Raw genomic sequence first — 12,355 nt, 5'->3', positions numbered from 1 at the left:
CCCCAGTCACGTCTTCAGATGACTGCAACCCTAGCTGCTGTCTTGACCATAACCTCATAAGAGACCCTAAGCCACAACGATCTAGCTAAGCTGCTCCCAGATTCCTAACCAACAGAAACTGTAGAAGATAATAAATATTATTGTTTCAAACTACTGAGTTTTGAGATAATTTCTTAACAGAAATGTATAACTAAGTGCTACACTGCAACAAAGTGTCTGAGCAGTAATAACCGTGGGAGTTAACCCAGAGATGAGCCTGAGGGGAGACTCATCAAGGCCCATGCTGTTGGCCAGAAAGCAAGTCAAGTGTTTCTTCATCCCCCAGGCAACGTACTGGAACACTGAGATAAAGGAGGCCAAAACTATACCCAGAGGCCTAGCCTGACCACCTATGGCCTTAGCTGATCTCAGCAAGCAATTTCCAAAGGCCAAATAAGGTGAGATCCTCCCAAGCAGGCATTGAGGACTAGATGATAGTGCATGCCTAAAGGGCCTGCTATAAACCAGAGAGTAGGTGTCAGTTGGGAGAAAGAAAGGAGTAGAGGGACAAGGCACTCTGAAAGACCAAGAATTTACCCAGAGAAAACTGAGTATATGAGAAATTTTAAACTAGAAATTAGTTATCTTTGTTGGGTGAGTTTAAGTTTATTCCACTACCAAGGAGAAATGTTCATGAGCAAGTTGTATTCAATTATAAAAAATAAAGTTATGTTTCTGCACATCTGAAATATGGCTATAAATTTTAAATCCACTACACATTTTTATTTATTATAAAGTATTTCTGACATACAAAAAATACAAAGAAAAGTAAAATGAATACTTGTGTATCCACCTCTAACCTAAGAAATAAAAAGATGAAGTTCTCTGGGTACTACTCCCTGATCACATTCCTACTCTACCCCCTTAAATAAATGCTATCGTGAATTTTCTCATTATCATTCCCATGCATTTCTTCTTACTTGAACTACAAATCTATTTATCCCCTCAATAAAAATAGTATTATTCTGCTTATTTTTAATCTTTAAATAAATAGCATCATATTGTAAGTACTTTTCTGCAACTCTTTCCGCTTAACTCTATAGTTGTCAGATTCACCCCTGTTGAGATTTGTGATTCTGTTACATCCAGTTAATTCAATTTCTTACTCTGTTTAAATTTAATTGTCTACTGATTATTTCTATTTTTATTTTGGCCTTTCCAGTTTTGGCTAGGCTTCCTTTTTTATTTTTCTGATGACTTTTGAATTGATTCAATTGTTTTATTTGATTGTTTCCCTCTACTGATTTGGAAGTGCAGACTTTATTTCTAATATATAATATTTACCCTTAATTTTTTAAGTGCATATTTAACAAAGTTTAATATTATTCATTATTGCTATCCTTTTCTCAGTAATTCAACTTCAGTCACATACTTCTCATATTATCTATTATTGGTGACTAATATTTTAGTTCTATTTTAATTTTTACCCCAAAATTAAACATTATCATTGTTGCTTTATATGGTCAATATGGTTCATATTTACCCATTTTAACAATTTTTTTTGATCACTGTTCTCTCACATCTTACATCTCCTTTTGAGATTATTTTCTTTTTTCCTGACAAAGTGTATAAGTTTGATGGTGATAAATGCTCTCAGTTTTTGGTTGTCTAAAAATATCCTTGTTTTACTTTCACTGATGAATGGTTTGTTGGTAAACAATTCTAGAGTGGAAAGTATTTTCTCTTCACATTCAAAGATACTATTTCACTGGATTATATTGTTGCAACTGAGGTATCAGCTCTCCATCTAATTGTCATTTCTTTATAGATATGTCTTTTCTTTCTGACAGCTTTTAGTATTCCTTTTTTGTCTTTATTTTTGTAGTTTTACTATGATGGGACTTCTTTTTATTTATCCTACTTGAAACTCATTTTGCTTAAAGAATCTGAGGATTCATATTTTTCATTAATTTGGCAGGATAATCAGCTATTAGCTTATCAAATATTTTCTCTGTCCCCTTCTCTGACTCCTCTCTTCTGGAACAATAGATAGAAGAGTTATAATTTCTCACTTTATTTTCCTTGTCTCATACTCTCTTTCATATTTTCTACCTCTTTTGTCTCTCTCTTTCTCTCTGTTCTCTGCTGCATTCTGGGTAATTTTGTCATATCTAGTTAATCCTCTCTTAACCAACACCTAAATCTATTTTCTGATCTTTAAACTCATTCACTAAATTTTTTTTTATTTTACTTCTCAAAATACATTGTACTTGATTTTCATGCCCCTAAACCCTTTCCTCTCCACCCCCTCACCTCACCACCCCCCTCCATCGTATCTGTACACTTGACTTACATAGTTCAAGGAATTTTTGTGGTTATTCTGTCTTCTTCCCCCCACCCTTTATTTGTTTGTGTGTTTATTTATTCATTAATTTTTAGCTCCCACAAATAAGAGAGAACATGTGGTATTTCTCTTTCTGTGCCTGACTTGTTTCACTTAATATAATTTTCTCTAAGTCCATTCATGTTGCTGCAAATGGTAGCATTTCACTCTTTTTTTATAGCAGAGTAGTATTCCATTGTATAGATGTACCACAGTTTCCTTATCCACTCCTGAGAGGATGGACATTTGGGCTGGATCCAGTTCTTGGCTATTGTACATAGCACTGCAATAAACATTGGAATACAGGTATCCCTTTGGCATGATGATTTCCATTCCTCTGGGTATACACCCAGCAGTGGGATCACTGGGTCATACGGTAGATCTATCTGTAATTGTTTGAGTAATCTCCATATCATTTTCCATAAAGGCTGCACCATTTTGCAGCCCCACCAACAGTGGATGAGAGTTCCTTTTTCTCCACAACCTCTCCAGTACTTATCCTTCTCAGTCTTTTGGATGTTAGCCATCCTAACTGAAGTGATACAGTATGTTAGTGTAGTTTTGATTTGCATTTCCTGGATGCTGAGTGATGTTGAGCATTTTTTCATGTGTCTGTTGACCATTCATATATCTTCCTTTGAGAAATGCCTGTTCAGCTACTTTGCCCATTTTTTAATTGGGTTATTTGGTTTTTTCTTGTAAAGTTGTTTGAGTTCCTTGAGTTCCAGATATTAATCCTTTGTCAGATGTATATTTTAAAATATTTTCTCCCATTCTGTTGGTTGTTTTTTTACTCTGTTGATCGTTTCTTTTGCTATACAGAAGCTTTTTAGTTTGATATAATCCCATTTGTTTATTTTTCCTTTAGTTGCCTGTGCTTTTTGGGACTATTAATGAATTCTGTACCCACTCCTACTTCCTGGAGTGTTTTCCCTATGTTTTCTTTAAGGAGTTTTATTGTTTCAGGATGTATATTTAATTCTTTAATCCATTTTGAGTTGATTTTGGTATAGGTGAAAGATACAGGTCTAGTTTCATTCTCTTACATATGAGTATCCAGTTTTCCCAGCACTACTTGTTGAAAAGGCAGTCTCTTTCCCAGTATGTTGCTTTGCTGCCTTTGTCAAAGATCAGATGGCTGTAGGTGTGTGGATTGATTTCTGGGTTCTCTATTCTATTCCATTGGTCTGTGTTTCTACTTTTATGCCAGTACCATGCTGTTTTGGTTATTATAGCTTTGTAATATAGTTTAAAGTCAGGTAGTGTTATGCCTCCAGCTTTATTTTTTTGCTCAGGATTGCTTTGGCTATGCATGGTCTTTTGTTGTTCCATATAAATGTCTGGATAGCTTTTTCCATCTCAGAGAAAATGTCATTGGGATTTTGATGGGGATTGCATTGAATCTGTAGATCACTTTGGGTAATATGGACATTTTCACAATGTTAATTTTTCCAATCCAAGAGAATGGGATTATCTTTCCACCTTCTTGTGTCCTCTTTAGTTTCTCTCAGCAGTGGTTTGTAGTTTTCGTTATACAGGTTTTTCACATCCTTGGTTAACTCTATTCCTAAGTTGTTTTTTTTTTTTTTTTTTTTTTTTTGGTAGCTATTGTAAATGGGCAAGCTTTCTTGATTTCTCTTTCAGCATGTTCACTATTGGAGAAGAGAAATGCTACTGATTTTTGAGTGTTGATTTTGTATCCTGCAACTTTGCTGAAATTGTTTATCAACTCTAGGAGTTTTTTTATCGAAGCTTTAGGCTGTTCAATACATAGGATCATATCATCTGCAAAAAGGGACAGCTTGACTTCATCCTTTCCAATCTGGACACCCTTTATTTCCTTCTCTTCTTTATTGCTCTGGCTAGTACCTCCAACACTATGTTAAATAGGAGTGGTGAGAGTGGTCGTCCTTGTCTAGTTCCTTTTTTTAAGGGAAAAGTTGAAAGGATGATATTGGCCATGGGTTTATCACATATGGCTTTAACTATGTTGAGATACTTTCCATCTATTCCTAACTTGTAGAGAGTCTTTATCATGAAAGGATGTTGAATTTTGTCAAATGCTTTTTCAGCATCAATGGAGATGATCATGTGGTTTTTGTCTTTGCTTTTATTAACATGGTGTATCCCATTTATTGATTTGCATATGTTGGACCAACCTTGCATCCCTGGGATGAATCCCACTTGATCATGGTGTATAATTTTCTGTATGTGTTGCTGTATTCTGTTAGCTAGTATTTTATTGAGGATTTTTCATCTATGTTCATCAAGGATATTGGCCTGTAGTTTATTATTTTTGATGCATCTTTGTCTGGCTTTGGTATAAGGGTGATATTTGCCTCACAGAATGAGTTTGGGAGAATGACCTCTGTTTCAATCTTTTGGAACAGTTTGTAGAGAATTGGTATCAGTTCCTCTCTGAAGATTTGGTGGAACTCTGCAGTGAACCCATCTGGTCCTGAGCTTTTCTTTGTTGGGAGCCTTCTGATAACAGCTTCAATCTCTTTTATTGTTATTGGTCTGTTCAGATATTCTACATCTTCTTGGCTCATTCACTAAGTTTTTAAATTTTAAATTTCAATCATTATATTTTTAATTTATCTTTTGGGGCTTTTTTCTTTATACAGTGTAAACAGAACTTTTTTATGCATACATGTGGGATACAACATTTTCAATAATTGTGTAGAATATGTGGTTTTCAGATCAGTATAGTTAGCTTATTCATCATGACAATACGCAATTATTCTTTGTGTCCATTGACCAATTTCTCATTAGCCCCCCACTCTCTCTGCCCCCTCCCCTTTTCCACCTCTAGTTTTCTAAAAGTTCAACGTATTACTGTGATTGTTGTTTCTTTCTTTCTTTCTCTCTGTCTGTCTCTCTTTATTTTCATGTTTATTTGTGGATTCAGCTCCCAGTTATGAGTGAGAACACGCAGTATTTCTCTTTCTGTACCTGGGTTGTTTCACTTAGGATAATTTTCTTTCATCCAATGGTTCATCCATTTTGTTGAAAATGGTAGAATTTCATTCTTTTTTACGGCTGAGTAGTATTCCATTGTGTATGTATACCACAATTTCCTTATCCAGTCATCCATTGATGGACGTTTAGGTTGGTTCCATTGCCTAGCTATTGTAAATAGAGCTGCAATAAAAATGGGAGTGCAGGTATCCCTTCAGCCTGATGTTTTCCAATCCTCTGGATATATCCCCAGTAGTGGGATTGCTGGATCATATGGAAATTCAAATTCTGCTGAGATTGATTTGATAGTATTTTGTCCCTTAGTCATGTTTTTAATTTCTCCTCTTTCTTTAAACATTTTTAACTTGGTAATTTTATGTTCTATATCTCATAATTCTAACTTCTAAATTCTCAATTGTCTAACTCTGCTGTTTGTTGTTTCTGTTGACTCCTCCTCAGAGTGGTTTGTTTCCTTATGTGTTTTGTAATTTTGGATTGTGTCCTCATGCTTGGAAGAATTTTATCTATTGAGATCCTGTGAAATGAAGGCTAGGGAGGATTTATGTCTGCTATCTGGAACACTTAACTTAAAATTCTTCCTAGGCCAAGCAGGCAACGACTAATTCAAATCCCAAATATGCAGGAGAGTGAGATGATACAATTTCTCAGAGAAGACTAATTTTTTTACAACCAATCCTAGCCAAGAGCCAAGCCTATAGAAACAAGTTTTGTAGTCAAATTCTTTGATACTAGGTGGGCTTTTTAAAGTTTACTTTTCCCCTGGGGACACAGCCTGTGAAGAGCTTTATGCAGGGATCTCAGTCCCAATCTTGTTTGGGTCTCAGGCACTGTCTCCTGTTACCCAAGCCTCTGGATTACTGAGACTGACAAGCAACCACAAGGCAGCTGTAAAAGAAAACATTATTCAGAAATACCTGTTAAAGCATCGTAAGGAAGACTTTATTTAGGACCATCGAGATAGGAATAGGGACAATGGCAACAGGGTCTTGCAGTGGGGGAGAGAGATTGGGCTCAACTTCAAATACAACATGGGCAGGAGGGAATTTATAGCTAAGGAACAGGATTGGAGGTGGGGCAGAGGGGAGGTGTTGTCAGTGGATGTAAAATTACTAAGAGGAAACATCTGGGTAAGGAGAATTTGGCTAAACTGACCTAACAGGATTCTTGCTGAAGACAGGCCAGGGTGATCAGACATTACTTGGGGAATGGTGGAGGATGAAGGACTTGACCAGATGTTGAGAGTGGAGAGTTCTTGCTAAACTGATTTAGCAGGGCTCTTTGTTAAAACCAGATTTTCCAAGGAAGTGCACAGATGGGCCTAGAAGGTTCAGAAGCCTAACTAAAATTTGGCCAAGTAAAGAATCATCATCATAACCTCAGTCCCAAGGCACACTTTGATCTATAGGGATTTTCTGATCTATAGGGATTCCCTCTATTTTTCTAGCTAACTTGGTAATGCATTTAAATAGATGTGTGTCCAGCATGTCCAGGAATTTTGTACCTGGAGTTTTTTAGGATATATATGCCATTATGGTTTTCCTCCCACGTTTTTCAAAGATCACTCAGCTTGCAAAGTGTGTAATAGTTTGGAGAAGAGAAACACACAACAGCAGGGAGATCTACTAGGAGACTATTGCAGAATTTAGACAAGAGAGAATAAATTGAATGAGGGTTTTGGTGCGAGAAACAGAGAGAAACAAATGGATCCAGGAGATATTCAGTAATTAAAATCAATGGGGTTTTGGACATCCAAGAAGATATGTCTAGTGGGAAGTTTTTGTAGGCATCAGGAGTGCAGAAGAGAGATATGAGTCATAGGAGATTTGGGAAGTCTTCTGTAAAAAAAAAACAGGTAACTGAATTCACGATGCAAATGCTTGGGAGAAAGTGCAGAGTAGGAAGAGAAGAAGGTCCTAGGACCTAGCTCTGAGAAATACCAACATTTTAAAGGAGGTGGAGCAAGCAGTGGAGACTGAAAAGAACCAGGAGAGAGAATCAGAAGCGAGTGTGGCTTTCACTGAGGCCACGAAAACAGCATTTCCAAAGGAAGAGAGGAGTCAGCAAGTGCCCGTGATACTGAGAGGTCAAGAAAAAAGACTGAAGTGTGAGATCTGTTGACATGTGGAAATTTTATGTTCTTGGAGAAAAGAGGAAATGAATGACAAAGGCAGAAACCAGACCTGCATGAACTGGAAGGTAGAAAATGGAAACCACACTTTTGAGAACTTGGCTATGAAAGTAAAGAGAAAGAGAGAACATTAGCTGGAAGTAAAAAGAGGGCTGAAGAACGATTATTTTAAGATGAGGAGAACTTTGGAATGTTTAAGTGCTTACAGAAGGAGTTGGAACAGGGATAAGAAAAGATAAAACAGGTCAAGTAGAAAAAAATTCATAGTACTCTTGAACAGATTCTCTTGGATTACTGACCCACCAAATTGAATGTCATGAAGAAGGTTTAAAAAAAGCCAGGAAAGGAGAATAAAAGATAAGAACCACAGTGACTCCATTTTTTAAAACTCAATTGACTTGTTTTCTCCTAGACCAAGAAGCTGACCTTTCATTAGAACTTACTCCTTCACAGATTCTTTTCGGGAATTTATGACCGAGAACTTATCACCGAGAAACCCATTGTGTACATAAGCACAGATGACATTGTTTAGAGAAATCCCGGGAAGACAGGATGAGTGTCAACCTGTTGAACATATTGGGGAATTACTTAAAAATTGAATAGTCTAGATTAGAGTAATCATAATATTGTAAAAGGCCTGAGAAACCATTGTCCAATATGTCATAGTCATTGTTCTCAGAATGGATAACTTCATACAAGGTCTGGAATTTGTTTACTGCTTAAACCTTCCTAAATTATACTACAAAACCTCCTCGTCTTTTCTGTTTGTTGGGCAGACTGACTGACTTCTCACGCTGAGATGTGGTCTCCCTGGTTTGCAAACCTCATTTAAATTTCCTTACAGACTGAAGTGCTTTGCTTCGACAATGGACATCCAAAATTCTGCGGTTTGTGTAGCTCCCAGTTTTAGGTCAAGGATTTTTTGTTGGTTTCGGTTTTCGTTTTGTTTCTTTTCCGGGCACTAAAACCTTCCCTCCGCCTCCAGCCCTCCCCACCCCTTTCCCACCCGCTCTAAACCCCAAGCCGTCCCTGCCACGCCTCCCAGTGAGATATACAGCCTATCTTCATAAATTCTTCCGGGTCGCCGGGGAGGGCCACGCCCAGTCTCAATGTCCGTGCCCCAATTGGAGCACGTTTCCCGAAATACGCATGCGCAGAGAGGTCGTAGTTGTGTCTGAAGCAAGGAAGGGGCGGGTAAACTTTAAATCTTGCGCAGGCGCATTAGGTCCTGGTCGCTATGCGGGTGCTTGTGGGTGAGGGAGGGCAGAAGGGAGAGTAGAGGGCGGGTTTAGCCAGGGATTGAGGGCTGGGGGACCGTTATGGAGAGGGTACCGTCTCATGCACAAGAACCTGGCCCTGGCCTCCTAGCCCGAGAAGCCGAATCTCCCTAATCCCGGTGACCTGTGTCACCTCTGCATCGCAGGGAGAGGGAGAGAAGCAAGGGAGAAGTCTGGAGTCAGATGAGATGGCACCAGAGGAGGGGGCCACAAACGGGGACGGAAGGAGCACCCCCGCCTCCCCCCCAGCATAAACAATTTGTATATTCCGATTAGGTGGCGGGTCGGGCTTCGTTGGGACAGCCTTAACCAAGCTGCTGAAAGCCAGGGGCCACGAAGTGATGCTGGTCTCCCGACAGCCTGGGCCCGGTCGAATCACGTGGGTATGTCCAGCCTCTGGAAGCTGGGTGGGAGGGCAAAGATTGACGGCTCAGGGAGGGGCCGGGGCCGTTGTGTGCTTTCTCTGACAGGATGAGCTCACTAGATCCGGGCTCCCCACCTGCGATGCCGCTGTCAACCTGGCCGGAGAGAACATCCTCAACCCTCTCCGAAGGTCAGCCCGGGTCCTAAAGTGGATATCCTCCAGAGCAGAGAGAGGAGAGGTTTCGATTATGATGAGAATCTGTGCGGTGTAGATAATGGAGTTGCCAGATTGAGAACTAGACCGATATTCCGGACTACTCATCTCGCCCCACTCCTCCACGCCCACCACGCCCACCTGCTCCCCTACCCAGTCACCCAGTTGACTTAAGTCCTCACGTATAACTCAGGATGCCCAAGAGAGAGATGCCTTTTTCCTTTACAGGAGACATGGACCTTTAGAGTTTTACCACAAATAAGTGCGGAATGGCCCCCAGGGAAAGAGTGGGAAGGATATGTGCATGTATGTATTTAGTAGCTTTTTATTTCCACTGTGTTTCTCCTGCAGGTGGAATGAAGCCTTCCAAAAAGAGGTTCTCAGCAGCCGCCTGGAGACCACTCAAATGCTGGCTGAAGCCATCACCAAGACTCCACAACCCCCCCAGGCCTGGGTCTTAGTCACAGGTGTAGGTATGCCTCCAAATCACCAACCCATTACGTTAGCCAGGGAAATCGGGAGGGAGAGTGGGTGCAGAGTGAGAAGGTGGCTCAGGCCCTTGTAGCTATACACACCCCAAAGCACTGGTCTTTTCCAGGCACAATAACTTCCTAGGCCCTCGATCCATGCATGTTTCTCCTAACCTTTGTATACTTTCCTGAGAAATGAAAACCCTCAAAGAGAGAGGGGGGAGTGGCACCACTTCTAGTACCAAGGGAAGGTCCACCTACTCCCAAGTCCCTTGATTCTCACACCACAGTTCTTTGGGAACAGAGTTCCTGATTGTTGTGTGTCACCTTTAGGACCAAGTAATTGCTAACAATTATAATGTACATACCAGCCACTATGAGTATTCTAAGTGTTTTATACACATTACAGCATTTAATCCTCACAACAACACTAAAGTAGGTACTATTATTCCCATTTTAAAGATGCAAAAATTCCATACAGAGAGGTTAAATAATTTGCCTAAAGTCACAGAGTTAATAAATGGTGGAACTGAGATTCAAACTCGGGCAGCCTGGCACCCAAGTTTCTGTTCTTAACCACTACACTCTAGTAGCCTCTCGGTTTAGTCTTGAAACCAAAGATGAGTTCTTCCAGGGCTAGAACAGGTCAGGTCATGGAAAAGCTCAAGGGGAAAATATCCATGGCTCTGTCTTCGTATGGGGAGATCCCAAGGGCCAAAGAGGGTGAGGCCAAGGGAAGCCTTGGCTGCAAAGGGCTGGGCAGGACCAGGGTCACCCAGAGCAAACGAGTGCTGTTCCACCGGCAGCTTACTACCAGCCCAGCCTGACTGCGGAGTACGATGAGGACAGCCCAGGAGGGGATTTTGACTTTTTCTCCAATCTCGTAACCAAATGGGAAGCTGCAGCCAGGCTGCCTGGAGATTCTACACGCCAGGTGGTGGTGCGCTCGGGTGAGAACCAGAGGCCTGGGTATCAGACAGGGTTGGAATGTGGGGCAGTGGTGGGATCAGGGCAGCTGAGTTTACAGAGAATGAGAAGATGGCACCACTCTGGCCAACCTGTAGACAGGAGGATGGGAAGTCCCAGAGAGCCACACCCCTCACCTCTGTTACAGAGCTGAGTCAGATTGGGTAGAGTGAGGAAGAGGAAGCTGTGAGAAACATGGCGGAGCAGTGAAGCTGCTTTGAGGCTGAGGGGCTTCCCTCTAAAATCCCTCTTGCTTGCTCTAGGGGTTGTGCTGGGCCGTGGGGGTGGCGCCATTGGCCACATGCTGCTGCCCTTCCGCCTGGGCCTGGGGGGCCCCGTCGGCTCAGGCCACCAGTTCTTCCCCTGGATTCACATCAGGGACCTGGCAGGAATCCTGACCCATGCCCTTGAAGCAAACCACGTGCAGGGTGTCCTGAATGGAGTGGCTCCAGCGTCCACCACTACCAATGCTGAATTTGCCCAGGCCTTGGGTGCTGCCCTTGGCCGCCCAGCCTTCATCCCTCTCCCCAGCAGAGTGGTGCAAGCTGTCTTTGGGCAAGAGCGTGCCATCATGCTGCTGGAGGGCCAGAAGGTGGTCCCACGGCGGACACTGGCCAGTGGCTACCAGTATTCCTTCCCAGAGTTAGGGGCTGCCTTGAAGGAAGTCATAGCCTAAGTAGGGAGGCTCATGGCAGGGGCCTGAGGTCTGTCCCTGAACGGAGGTTTCCTGGTTAGATGCTGTGAAACAGCCTCAGGTACTCCTCTACTTGATATCTGAAACCACCTGGGATTCCTCTTCCATTCCTCTCTTCTTTCCCATTGTTCTGTTGCTCTACCTTATTTAACTGAGAGAGTGCCCACAGTCTCAAGGTTGTAATGTCATCAAATTGGGACCTCAACCTCTTCAACTCCACAATTCCCAAGTTTGGTTTCTCTACACATCCCGTTGCTGCCCCACTTCTTTATGCTGTGTAGAGAATGCACTACAGATTAGGCAATAAAGATAAATTATCTCGCTAGCTTCCACTCATCTCTTTGGCCTAGATTCTCCGGGAATTTATTTTAAAGAATGTCACCCTAGAAAATTCTCCCTACATGGAGTTTTGAAAGTTAAAGTGGGCAACATCTCACCCTCTCCTTTCTTGGTCCCTCCATTACCAAAGAGCTGGTCACCAATTGGGGGCATGAGGTTATGATAAGGGTAGAGATTATTAGACAAGAGAAATGATGATCCATTTCCAATGGGTTCAGTAGTCACACTGCACACCTGTTCACAGAGTGCCATTAGGATGACAGCAGAAGAAGAGATGAGGCCCAGTGCAGGTCAGCCTTCAATTGAAGTTTAAAAATAAGCAGTGAATAAAGCAATCACACATTGGTCCCAGTTTATCAACCTGCAGCATTTCAAAGCCAACATCCCTGTGTGTAAGTTTAGGACTTGCCTGTCATCTGATTGGGGCCACTTCAGTCAACCAGGGCCCTTAGCACAAAGGCGCAGAAGACACCTCTGGCCTGCACACCCACCACCATTGAAAGTGAAAAGGACAGGGAACCAGTCAAGAACTAAAAACTCAACTCTATCTGGAAAAAAGT

The 12,355-nt window shown here is 41.6% G+C and overlaps 1 protein-coding gene across 3 annotated transcripts; it reads left to right on the top strand.

Annotated features, from left to right (window-relative positions):
- The first annotated feature begins 8,690 nt into the window (after positions 1 to 8,690).
- Positions 8,691 to 11,774, top strand: SDR39U1 (short chain dehydrogenase/reductase family 39U member 1). 3 transcript variants are annotated; one of them, XM_063090659.1, is made up of 6 exons: positions 8,691 to 8,725; positions 9,026 to 9,132; positions 9,220 to 9,302; positions 9,678 to 9,799; positions 10,603 to 10,746; positions 11,026 to 11,774. In XM_063090659.1, the coding sequence occupies exons 1-6, from the start codon at positions 8,710 to 8,712 to the stop codon at positions 11,436 to 11,438; spliced, it is 885 nt and encodes a 294-aa protein (XP_062946729.1). In that variant the 5' UTR covers positions 8,691 to 8,709; the 3' UTR covers positions 11,439 to 11,774. The 3 variants fall into 3 exon arrangements, with proteins under 3 accessions (XP_062946729.1, XP_062946730.1, XP_062946731.1); XM_063090660.1 differs by having other exon boundaries at positions 8,698 to 8,715; XM_063090661.1 differs by lacking the exons at positions 8,691 to 8,725; positions 9,026 to 9,132; positions 9,678 to 9,799 and having other exon boundaries at positions 9,221 to 9,302.
- Positions 11,775 to 12,355: the final 581 nt, after the last annotated feature.

Source organism: Cynocephalus volans, chromosome 3, assembly GCF_027409185.1.
Source record: "Cynocephalus volans isolate mCynVol1 chromosome 3, mCynVol1.pri, whole genome shotgun sequence".
Lineage (NCBI taxonomy): Eukaryota > Metazoa > Chordata > Mammalia > Dermoptera > Cynocephalidae > Cynocephalus > Cynocephalus volans.
The sequence above is the reverse complement of the archived record's forward strand: the minus strand, read 5'-3'. Positions and strand labels throughout refer to the sequence as shown.

Coding starts and splice junctions, on each gene's coding strand:
- SDR39U1 (XM_063090659.1), top strand. Junction 9,303..9,677: donor ATCCTCAACCCTCTCCGAAG/GTCAGCCCGGGT, acceptor TTTCTCCTGCAG/GTGGAATGAAGCCTTCCAAA. Junction 10,747..11,025: donor CCAGGTGGTGGTGCGCTCGG/GTGAGAACCAGA, acceptor TGCTTGCTCTAG/GGGTTGTGCTGGGCCGTGGG.